General features: G+C 47.8%; 1 protein-coding gene across 1 annotated transcript in view; it reads right to left on the reverse strand.

The window, feature by feature from the left end:
- Positions 1–12,533, reverse strand: part of Pkhd1 (PKHD1, fibrocystin/polyductin) — a 503,959-nt gene extending 491,426 nt beyond the window's left edge. Inside the window, 5 exon segments of the mRNA XM_023712007.1 lie at positions 2,418–2,475; positions 6,838–6,946; positions 9,023–9,167; positions 9,736–9,813; positions 11,674–12,533. Of these exon segments, the coding sequence (XP_023567775.1) occupies positions 2,418–2,475; positions 6,838–6,946; positions 9,023–9,167; positions 9,736–9,813; positions 11,674–11,725 (442 nt within the window). The 5' untranslated portion in view covers positions 11,726–12,533.
- Between the last annotated feature and the right edge of the window lie 319 nt (positions 12,534–12,852).

Here is a 12,852-nt window from a genome sequence, read left to right on the forward strand (position 1 = left end):
TTTATTTATTTGGTACAGGGTTTCACTACACAGCTTGGACTCGTAGTGATCCTCCTGTTTCAACCTCCCCAGTGCTGGAATTACAGGTGTGCGCCACCATGCCTAATTTAAGTGGCCAGCTCAGTGGCACAGCAGAAAGTACAGGGAATCAAACCCAGGTTCTTGCACTTCCCAGGTAGGCCCTTAGACCACTGAGCTATCTCTCCAGACCCATGATAAGCCTTTTAAATAGGGAATTTACTCATCTAAACTCCAACTTTCTATATCACAGAAACTTCTTAGAGGTGAGAGAGGTATTGTGCAGTAATATAAAGCCTGAAGAAGTAGAAGAGAAACTAGTCTCTCTGGGGTTCATGAGATCACGGAATCCACAAGACTGGAGGTTCTTCATGGACACTAAGTATCCCTAAAGAACAGCACCCAGACCTTCCTCTGTGCTGTGTTTGAGGGCACAGCACGAGAGGAGGGCGTGTCTCACGAGGGACGATTTGCACTGAGGCAATGAGACCCTGTCAGGCATAAACAACCACTGAAGAGTCGATGGGCAGCAGCGGTGGGACTCCATGACTCAGACACAGGTCACAGAATTAGTCAAAGTCTGGCACCTCCGACTTTCCTGCTGCTGCTAAGAACTGGCAGAATCGTTCTCGCTAGCTAACACAGCTACACCACTGATTCTTTAGCATTAAAAACAGGATTTTAAAAACAAGTCACAGATTATATAAATTAGGAGAGCCTGTGAGTTTTTGTTTTGTTTCTAAACAAAAAAAGCCACAAAGAGGCTGCTGAGCGGCTCACGGCGAGGGTCCAGGGCGGCAAGCAAGCCCTCGCCTCGAAGGCCCGCGCTGCACGCGCGGACCGGCCACCCGCAATGAGAGTGGTCATCGGGAACGCGATCGCGGAAGCGCAGCCGCCGCGCAGCCGGTGCCCGGAGGGACCACCCAGCCGGCCGCCGCCCACCGCGCCCGCCCGCCCGCAGCAGGTGGAAGGAGCGGCCGCAGAGCTCCTGCCCAGCGGGAGAGGCGGGCCGGCGGCGGCCCTCGCTGACGTCCCAAATCACGTCCAACAGCTGGTTCCTTCCGCGCCTCGCCCTAACAAGACTTCTGCCATCTCGACAAGAGCTTTCCACGGCCAAGCAGCAGGAACCGAAATAGCTGCACATGGTTTAAATTTTCATTTTAATACAACATTTCCACTTCCATGTACTGGTTCCTCAGACTAATGCAATGAGGCAGATCTGTGAAAACCCCACATGAGTAAAATAATGTCAGTTTCAGATATACAGACATATAGATATATGTATTTTAATCTGTGTCTATATATATGTTCAAACAAAACACAAATAGTTCTGAATAACGTAGATATTTATTCTGGAATTCATGATTAATCAAGCCAATCAAAACAATTAGGGCAGTTTATGCATTTAGATAAAGCCACATATAAAAGTTTAGTAGTGCGCTTCCCTGGCAAATGCAAGGGCCTGAGTTCAATCCCTGGTTCCACACCAAAAAAAAAAAAAAAAGTTTAATAGCATATATCCCCATATTTAGGTCAGTCTGGAAACTCTGGCCAAATGAAAATCCCAAAATAGAGGCAGAGACAAGACTGTAGACTATATATAATCCTAGCTGTGTTTACTAAACTTTTTAGTGCAGATTTAGCAGTTCCAGAATCTGTGGGTCGCAATCCCTTCTTTATTTAAAACCTGCAACTGTACACAGTTTTCTTCTCTTCTACCTTCCTGGCCTTTATACACCTGTATTCTCTACCTCACAAATTAGAGCTAATGGCTGTCCAAGCGGCTTATACTACTCAACACAAAGCAAAAGGTAGACATGGGCCTCAACACAAAGCAAAAGGTAGACATGGGTTGAAGTCTCAGCTTGTCAAAGTGGAAATAATAACTCTTATATTGTTGGGCTTTTAAAATCTAGTAAGAAGGGCCGGGGAGATGGCTCAGTGGAATAAGCGCTTCCCTGGCAAGTGCAAGAACCTGAGTTCAATCCCCGATTCCACAAAAAAAAAAAAAACCTAATAAGATAACATAAATTAGGAGCTTAGAGTGGAACCTGGAACACAGCAGACTTTTAATAAAAGTTCATTATCATGGGGATGATTATAAAGCTAAGAGCAGTAATGATTTCTACTTCCTCCATTCTCTAGCCCTCACTGGTTTGATTTTGCTAGACTTTTTTTCTCATCATGTTTTGGTTTTCTTATCAGTGAAGCAATAGAATGAAAATGCCCAAAGGGGAGGCCAGACTAGGTTAAAAATGAATGGGGGCGGGGGATGAACCGGAGGCTGTTGCTTGTTCTCAAAACAACTTCGGCAGAGAAGCTGAATTATCCCTCTTATCGAGACCACCACCTGCATAGGAGAGTTTCCAACAATTTCAATTTGACAGAAGACTTCTTACCTGGAACTCCACTTGATGGATTAACGTGGTGAATAACAGGTGTCTGTGCCTTAGAAAACTGTTTAGAAAATAGGATCAGGAGAGAGAATTCCATTAGCTTATCCATGAACACAAGAGGCAGTAGCCACCGCTCTTAGAACATTAGACTAGCATACAATATGGTGTGTCTTCTTGAACTACCTTCCTGCCTACTTCTTTTCAGCCTCATATTTCTGTGAAACAGAAATGATAGGAGCTATTGTGCATATGAAGTAAAGGGAATTTGATCAAGGTTGGACCATGTTGTCCAGTTCTGGACAGGCCTGTTTCTACCTGCCCACCGCCACCCCCAGGAAGTTATCGTGGTGAGCTGCCATCCCAAAGGCCACGGTGTTCACTCACTGGGGACTGTATTTTCAACTGTTATCAGCCAGTGTCTTGGTAGGAATCAGCCAGCCACAAAAAATGAGCAGCTGGGTGTGTCTGCAAAGGAGGCTACCTAAGGAAGCTGGAAGGTTGCCTGGGGGCGGGAAAGTGAGGCGAGAGGCTCCAGAAATGGAAGCCACTTTGTTCTTCAAGGCTCAAGTCAACAACTTCTGGGCCAGGGAGATGGATCAGTGGAATAGTGCTTCCCTGGCAAGCACAAGGGCCTGAGTTCAATCCCCGGTTCCACCCAAAAAATCAAGTCAACAACTTCTACAGATAACCCACTACTATTGTGAACTGCTGGACTGTGTTGGATTGTTTTGCTGAATTCAAGAACCTATAGTATTTAGATGCCAATGGAATACCCATCTCTGACAGGACTAAACAAAAAAAGGGGATACAAAGGAAGGACCATTTTGTATCTGTATATGCAGAATAGTTAAGATAGATATACAGCTACTTTCACTTAATTCAATGAGAAGACAGATTTGTACTAACAGTGTTTGGACAGAATATCCTGTCTGCATCTTGTACTATGGATAACCACTAAGAAGATAACAATGTACAATGTATTAATTAATGAAACTGTCCTATTAATCAGTTTTGAAACTGTCTCATTGCTATTTGTTTCCCAATAAAATAAAATTTAAAAAAAAATAAATAATTTTTTAAAAAATGGAAACAAGAGGAGAGGTCTGAACCTCCCCAAGGCTGTCCTGGACACTCCAAATCCAATTACAGTGCCCTTCCACATGAAATACATCACACTAAGCACAAGTTCTGCACAGAAGAGTCAACAGCCTAGAATGGAGAAGACATCTGAATTTTGGAAAATGAACCAAGTAGCCCAACCCAGGATGACCACCACACTGCTGAGAGGGAAAGATGGGCCGAGGCTATTGGAGGAATTCTGTGCCATCTTACCTTCTATTCTACTACAGCTACAACTTCAGTTGTAGGCTTGGGGCTATTGTGAGACTAGTTACTACTCTATTAGAAAATTACTCCTGGGCCAGTCTGAAGAAATGGAGAAACATAAGGATGGATGGCCCGACTGGAGGCCAGGAATGGTAGAGGAGACCAGCGGTAGAGAGAGTCGGGTAGCAGGTACTGAAGAACTGTTAGATAGAAACTAGTACTGGTGTTCTGTGGCACAAGCAGGATGAACAGAGCTCACGGCAATTTGTCATAGATTTTAGTTTAAAAATTGGGGGAAGAGTTCAAAATTTCCCAGCACAACATAATAATAAGTCTTTAGGAAGATGAGGCAGGCAGAGGGAGGATGGACAGACTAGGCCAAGGTTTGAGCCATGAGCCTCAGTCCTCTACCCAGGAGGAGGCTCAGCCACCCGCCTTCCCTGGGCCTCTGGATGGCCTCCCATCCACACTCTATGCTGTTTCCCCTTTGTAGGACAAACTAAAGCAAATAGTTCTGCTGGGTCTGCTTCCAGCACCGAAGGAGTCCATCTGCCCAGGGAGAATATCACCAGAGAATAATAACTTGTTAATCAACAGCCCGAAACAGACACTGGGAATCAACAAGTAGTGGACACCGCCTGTCAAGCGCGGTTCTCCGTATGGATCCACATAGCTATATCATGTGTCACTGAGCTTATCTGCAAAATCACTACAGGAAAAGATTAGAAAACAGTTCCCAGAATGTAGGGCCAGCCAGGGGGTCAAGAGCAGAACGTTGCAGCTTCACAGATGAGGACCTGGCTCTGATCTCACCAAAAGATAAGAGTGTTTTAGTTGCATGCACACCTGCCCAGCGGTCCACTCCCGCGGGGACGGCCATCAGCCTTCAGCACTTCCATCGGACCTTTACCACAGGAGCACCGGCAGGGAGAGCACAGCCCCTGCCCCACCTTGCACAAGTTATAAAATGCGGAAGAAGGAACCTCAGCGTTCTGACCAAGTAAAGAAGCATGCCTCTCCTTTCCCAGTTTGAGATGTTAGATGCCCCACTGCCTGCAGTCCTTCTACCAGCAGTTTGTGACCACTGGTACCTCTCCACTGCTCTCTGCAAAGTCCTCAGAATGTGACAGTGCATTCTCAGGGTTAAGCCACAAAAAAGGCTTCACTTCTGATTCTTTCTGAACTGACACAGCGTAGAATGTACATTTCTAAGAGAAACAGGCCCCTAGTCACCCACCAGGCAAGATACACGACGGTGAAAAATTAATGAGCTTCTAAATCAAGCCTCCCGCATGCTGATCCCCGAGCCCTAGCAAGGTCAGCGAGAGAGGTGGGGGAGTGGTGGATTAGAGTGATAAAGCCGCTGCCACCAGCTGCTTCACGAACTTTCCGCAAGCTGCTCAAACTTGTCATGCCCCCAGCAGGCTCTTCGGAGTGGACTGGCAAGATGAAATTAATTTTTAATATTCACATTTCCCCAGTCCCTGTCCCCAAACGAAGAGCCACAGAGTATTTTATTTAGCTTGGAATGCCTCTCGTCAACTGCCTCCCTGGTGGTTCTTCATCAGTTCACCACACTGTGCTTGTTTCCTTTGATGTGCAATTTCAGGATGTGTTTCTCTTCTTTCCCTCTCTATCCTAGCTAATCCTTTACTAAGTAAGAAAAGTACTGTCTGGGGTAAAATGTGGCATGGTAATTAAGGATGAGTGGCCTTCTCTCTCTTGTTATATTCCTTGAGATGTGTAGAGGTGGTGGCCCAGCCTCTATTAGAAAAGGCGATATAACTATTTTTCTTTCTGCTCAGTATGGGCAGAAGCAAATGTACAAAAAAAAAAAAAAAAAAAGATTTTCATGGACTGAGAAACAAAATGTTAAGTGGAAGTGGACAGCAAATTCTAATTCAAAACCAAATTTCCTATATAAAATGTGAATCAGAGGGCCAGCGAGATAGCTCAGTGGACTAAGCATCTGCTTAGGCAAGCGCAAGGGCCAAGGTCCTTTCCTCAGCACCACTTGCCACGCCAACCCCACCCCTGGGCATGCTGAGGGCCACCAAGATCTGAGACTGGGAATGGTGGCACATGCCTGTAATCCCAGCCCTGAGGAGGCTGAGACAGGAGGATCACTAAGAGTCTGAGCTGCACAGCAAGACCCTGTACCAAATATATAAAATTTTTTAAAAATGTGAATCATGTTAGATGTGAATGTGGAAGGCGGCCTCTTGCCTCTCCAAGAGTGTCAGTTGCAGCTCAGTTGAGCTCTTGGAAGCTGCTCTTCACACAGAGGCGCCCTTGCTAAGGCAGTGCCAGAGCTCTGCCTCTTAAAGGAAGCCTAGAGTTTACCTTCAGAGATCATGTCAGTGTAAAACCGGCCAGGTATGGATTGTAGACTGAACCAAACCTGAATTCAAGTATCAGGATAGATGCAGAGGCTCTAAATTAAGTCTTGTCCTCATTAATTCTTTCTCCCGCTGCCTCTCCCCCTCCCCCTCCTCGTTCTCTTTCCTCTCTTTCTCTCCCTGCCCCCCATCATTGAACCCCATAAAAGGTAATCTCCCCAGGAAATGCCTTTTCCAGTCTAGTACCAGAAAGATTAGCAGAAACCTAGCCTGAAGCACAGGCACAAGTAGGTTGTGGGTCTCTTCACCAGGACACCTGTGTCCCAGAGTCCCCTCATGAGTTCACTTTCAATGAAATACTAATCCACAAAGGGGACCTCTGTGGCCCCTCTGTGAACTTCAGGTGAAGTGTGGATTTAGGGGCAGGGCAGGTGCAAGTCCTGGTCTTGCCACTTATGGCCTGGATGCCCTGGGCAAATTATTTAATCTCCCTCAGCCTCAGTTGCTCATCACTAAGCACTGTATAATAAATGAGTACCTCATAAATCAGTGTATTACACATGCACAATGTACATGGGCAGCCAGCCAGAGCCTGACACACAGCGCTTAACACTCGGCTTTGACCAGAAGCCCCATAACTGTCACCCGTCTTTCTTCTTATTCTCTAAAAGTGGGCTCTGACTGACTTATACCTTGTGGACGACACAGGCAGACTCTCCAACTAGGCAAACACACATTTCTGCATCCTTTGAACCCACCTTGAAAGTGCAGTTGTCCTGTGGGCCTGGGCCTGGGCTGCACACAACCTGTCCACCAGAGCGCACCTCCAGGGAGTACAGGCCCTCGTAGGCTTCGGACAGCAGGGATCTGAGGAGAGAAAGTGGAATCCTTAGCAGTCACTAGCCTTGGGCTCCCGCACACCCAGCTCCTGACCACTGCTGATCTTATCCCAGCATTTATAAAACGGAGGTAACCAAACCTTCTGATATTTCATCTTTTACTTCCTACATCCACTTATAATTACTTTAAAGTTAGGTTCTTGAACAGTACTGATTTTAACACTGCAATGACTGCTCTAGAGAAAGCAGTTAAATCTTTTTATAATGAATATGGCACTATTTCACTGATGATAAACTATAATTTTTTACACTTGAATGTTAAATGAATTTCATATCTCTCTTCCAGTCAATTAGTATAACTAAGAGGGTGTATTTCTTTTTCTCTAAAAAGATGTCATAAAACCAATGGTGCATCTTAATGTCATTAGTAATTGGAACTGAGATCAAATGTATATAAATCCTAAGAATTTTACTTATTTCAAGACAAATTCTTGTAGAAAGTCTATGCCTACGAATACCATGAGACCAAAAGAAAGCATAATCAGTTTTAAAATCAATGATGCTATAAGATGCTCATTGAGGGGTCAGGAATATAGCTCAGTGGTACAGTGCTTGCCTGACATGCACAAGGTCCTGAGTTCAATTCCTGGCACCAAAATAAAAATTGAGGATCACTGAACAGATATGGGTTGAATGCTGTCTACCTAAAAGGTATTGTTCAGTGTCCCAGAAGCACCACATTGGGGAGAGCAAACGCACACCCCACCTTGGAAGCACTGAATTCTATGAGGATGAAGCTAACAAGTTCAGCTGGCTAACTATCATGAGAAAGACGGGACTGAAGAAACAAGGTCACTAAGGTACATGCTGTACTTTTATATAAATTACAAAAGGTCCCCCTTCAGGATGAGAGCACAAAGGCAAGTGTGGTGTCACACAGCTGTAATCCCAGCACTCCGGAGGCTGAGAAGACGGATGGCTGGTAGTTCAAGGCCAGCCTGAGCTACATAATGAGACCCTTTTACAAAATAAAAGATAAAAGCAAACAAGATCAGAGCACAGTATGTGGGCATATATGCATCCTGTGGTTGAACAACTAAAAAACGTTTCCTTCTTCCCTTTTAAAAAAAGAGAAAGAGGGCTGAGGAGATAGCTCAGTGGTCTAAGCACCTGCCTGGCAAGTACACGGACTGGGGTTCGATCCCTGACACCGCATGCCGTGCCAGCCACGGAACCCCCGGCACACAGTGTAGCAAGATCCTGTATCAAATAAATAAATAAATAAATAAATAAATAAATAAATGTAAAGATTTTGCCAAGCAGTGAGCTCAGGGATGGGATGGTGCATGGAGTACAGCCAGTGGATTTCAGTGAGCAGATATGGAGGAGAGAAGCCTTCCTGAAAGTAGGAACAGAAGCCAAGAGGAGGTGACGGCACCTTTCCTTCTCCAGCGGTACACCTTCAGCCACATCTCTACGACGTGCATAAAGAAAGGAGGAACGCGCACAGACTTCGTAGGCTAGTGAACTTTGAGTAGAACAGCTGGACCTGGAGTCCTGAACAAGTACTTCCTCAGCAGAAGCACAGTAAAAGCAAAGTGAGGGGCCAGCCAAACAGCTCAGCGGATTTAAGCACCTGCTTAGGCAGACGCAGGCGCCGGGAGTTTGATCCCTGGGCCTGCCCGTGGGGTGCACTGAGACAACGATTGAGACTGGGCATGGTGGCACACCTGTAATCCCAGCTCTTGGGAGGCTGTAAACAGGAGGATCGCTACGAGTCCGTCTACACAGTGAGACCCTGTACACCCTGTACACCTTGTCCTAAATTAAAAAAAAAAAAAAAGCTAACTAAGCCAAAGCACACTGCTTTCCTCACTGGCTTTGGATTTATACACAATCAGCGCAAGCATCTTTGTATTCTTCCCCGTTCACTCATCTCCCCTTGAGCCCTAGAGACCTGGTGGGAACCTTTGAAGGAGTCTATTCACTCAGAAAAGTTCCAGAAACTGTAGTGGATCATTGTAGTCACAAAAGGAATCGCTGCACCATGCCACCAAACGCTACCGAGGTGGCAAGGCCCACCCACCCTGCCCAGCTAGGGTACCTGGTCTGGCACATCACCACAGGCGCCTCCAAGAAAACGGGAGTGACATCACAGGGGACTCCGGGCAAGGCTGGCGCGGCCACGCTCACCAGGCTTATCTCCAGCTGGGAGCCGTTGCGGGGGTAGAGGACGCCTGGGTCCAAACCTGAGCATAAGGCAAAGAGCAAACCCGAGCCTGAGCCGTTGTCATCCGCACAGGTCAGTGCAAAAAACGTGGCTTCGTGGGGGCAGTGCGAGGCATGGTGCGTCTCGGGGTTCAGCTCACACTCCAAAGGCATTCGCGCCTGCTATAGAATGCAGCCGTCTTACGCACAGGCTTACGGAAAATAACCGCTGTTCAGGTTCGCCTGAAGCCAAGAAAGAATGTTTCAGGCCTCAGAGTCACTCTGCACCGTGCTACAAATGGACACACTAAGCCGTGGTTTAGAAGATCTCAGCTACAGAATCATCAAAAGGAGTACACCAGAACCTGGACTAGGTGACAGGGACGTAACGTGGTCTCCTTCAGCGCTCCTAGAACCCCACGCCCCGCTGGAGAGCGGAGGATGGACTTCCCTGGAGGCGCCTGGGCGCGAGCCTGTGAGCACCCGACAGCTAGCCACGCAGACCCGTCCACCCTTTGCAGCCCGTCCTCACACCCACCCTCCAGCGAGGAAAGCCAGGACTTGCTTTCTGCAGACCTGCGAGGACTCTGGCGGGGTACCCAAACCTACCATCGCAGGTGATGGTGAGCCACGTTCCACCCGCCAGGCTGCCTGCGTCAGGCTGGATGCGTAAACTCAGGTGTGGTGCTGCAGGCAAGACAGACAGTGCTTTTGGAGGTCAGGTTTGATCCACTCGCTTCCTAGTACTTTATTACAAACTGCTGTGCGTGGGAATCGCAGGAGAGCCTGCCGCGGCGGCGCAGACCCTGACCCTTCCCAAGCGGTGGAGGGTCTCTGGCCCAGCGTTGGCGTTTCCGACCAGGGGCTCCTGCTCAGAGCAAACTGATCCAGACCTCCTGTTCTGTGGCAAACTGCGCCTCTCCTTTCACAGACACCAGAATCCCAGTGTTGGGCAAAGTGGTCTTGGATTTGCACTCCCTTTAGAAGTAACATTGGGGACACCTTTGCTTCCCAACTGAGCTGGGGCTCCGGCTTCCCTCTTTCCCACCTTTAGTCAAGCAGCCCCACGAAGCGCAAGGCCGACACCCCCTTCCACTCCCTGCTCAGGCGGGGCACGTCTGGAAGCTGACCTGCTTCGGTTCTCCCACCTGTACCCTGCTCTCTCTTTTTCCATTTAGTATATACAGGGGGCCAGGGAGTTAGCTCAATAGAATAAGTTGAACATTCCCCAAATCAATACAAAATTCCCTACAGTTTTGCCCTGACTCTTGGGAAAGAGTCATTGCTGGAATGTCCCAGACCTCGCGTGGCCGGCTAGGTTGGGTTCTCCCAAACAGCCCGTCTGCAGGCCGGGCCTTAGCAAATCCTTCCATCTTTGATAATGCTCTGGACGTGCCTCAGCAAAGGGAACCCACCTCAAGGAAGCCAGCAAAAGTCAGACAGCTCCTCAGTGAGGAGATAAGCGAGGAAAGGGCGGCCCGGGGGGCGCTTTGTCATCTCCATGACAGAAACATCACAGGACAGTCCACACCTGGGCCTGGTGCCCTATGTCACACCTGAGGGAGGCAGCAGCCACATCAGGATGCCCAGCCCAGCAGACCCAACCAGCCAGGACACCCTGTCCCTCAGAGATGACTAGATGCTCTCAGTCAAAGACGAAAATCATTGTCATGAGAAGATGCCGAGGAAGCCGGCCAGATGGCTCAGTGGACTAAATCTTGCTTAGGCAAACGCAGACCGGGTTGCAATCCCCAGCACCACATGTCGCACTGGCCCACCCCCCAGGCATGCTGAGCCGGCCACAGAGACCAGATATGCTGGCACAAGCCTATAATCCCAGTGCTGGGGAGGCTGAAAACAGGAGGATAACTATGAGTCAGAGCTCCGAAGTGAGACCCTGTACCAAACACATAAAGAAAAAAAGAAGATGCCAAGGATAACCAAATTCACAAAAATCTGCAAACATGATTTGAGAAAAGGAGACTATAACACAAGCAAATAATTAATCACTATGATAAGTTACTCCCTTAGGGACGGTAGGGCAGGGAAAGCTAAAAGGAATGACATCAGATAGGTCAGAAAGAAATTACAAAAGAAAGGTTATAAATTATTACTGAAAGCTGTGAACTATCACCGTAACCCCCAATAACTGTTAAAAGCTGACATTTCTATCTAATCGCAATGAATATAAGATTTTAGTATTAACCAGAAGATATGAATCAGAATTAATATTAATCAAAAAACAATTATTAAACAGAAAATTTCATTCCAGATGCAGATATTTCCTTCCAAAATAGTATTTTTAATTTATGTTTTCAGTTCACAATTATATATATATATATAGTCAGAATATGCAACCAGAATATTTAACTAGTAGTAATAGTTCTCAAGAAAGGTAATCCAATGAGTTCTAATTTATAATCCATTTAGACACATTCTAGGGACCGAGAAATAGCTCAGAGGCGTAGGTGCCTGCCTGGCAAGTGCAGGGTCCTGAGTGTGAGGCCTAGTAGCAAAAAATAAAAAATAAAAACGCCATCTACTCACCGGACAAAAGTAGCACTTGAACGCTCATCAGAGAGCTCACCCAGCCAGGCATGGCGGCTGGGGAAGTCAGCACTTGCGAGGCTTCTCAGGCACTAAAGACGTTTTCTCCGTCGACTGCAGACGCACAGCCTTTGTGCTTTATAAAAATAGAGTAACAAGGCTGGGCTCTTCCTTACGTACAGCCACTCTGCTCCACTCACAGAAGATGTCAAGGAGACGACAGAAACACGGGCCCAGCACCTTCAAAGGGATGCGCTACCTTCCCAAACCTGGGTGACAGGGATCAGCCATACATCTTACAGAAAACCACACCTCGCGGCTCTTCTTACTGCCCCAGCTTATTTTGTGTATGTTTAAGAAGGGTAAATAGAAACAATGTCTTTCATGAACTTGTTATTAAACAAAACCTGGATTTTGAAAATGATCCTAAACTACGGAAGATGATTCAGGGAGGGGCCCTGCTTGCTCTGCCCGCCCTGCCCTGCCAGCCTCCCCGAGTGGCTCTCCCAGGTAACGCTGCTGCACTGCAGGTACGGTGTTCTCTCAGTGCTCGGATGTGGCCCCCGCACATCAGCCCTGCCTTGGCTCTACCTGGCCCCTCCTGATCCCCCAGCTTTCCATGGCTCCATGAGAGCCCGGCCCCCTCCTCCACCAGATCTTTCCCTGCCCTTTCATTCTCTTTGACCCTCCATGGAAGCTTGCAACTCTCATGCTGAGAGCCTGGCCACCACACATGATCAACTTTCAGGGGCCGCCTCGCTCGAGGAGACCCAGGCGCCTGCCCTCTATGTCCATGAAGTCATGCAGGGCGAAAACCCCACGCAATGCCCAGTAAATTCTAATTAATGGGTACATTTTAAACACTGTAAATCCAGTTTTGTCTCAAGTGAGAAAAATGGCTTTCATGTCCATGTAGGACAGGCAGAACCATGGAAGCCTGGCTAAAGCTTTTCCTGATGCCCACCCTGCACCGCCCAGCCACACAGATGCCCACCTAGCACCACCCAGCTGCAGGGATGCCCACCCTGCACCACCCAGCCACAGGGACATCCACCCCGCACCACCCAGCCACAGGGACACCCACCCCGCACCACCCAGCCACAGGGACACCCACCCCGCACCACCCAGCCACAGAGATGCCCACCTATCACCACCCAGCCTCTGGGATGCCCACCTAGT

This window comes from Octodon degus, unplaced genomic scaffold (assembly GCF_000260255.1).
Source record: "Octodon degus isolate 3935 unplaced genomic scaffold, OctDeg1.0 scaffold00022, whole genome shotgun sequence".
Taxonomy (NCBI): Eukaryota; Metazoa; Chordata; class Mammalia; order Rodentia; family Octodontidae; genus Octodon; species Octodon degus.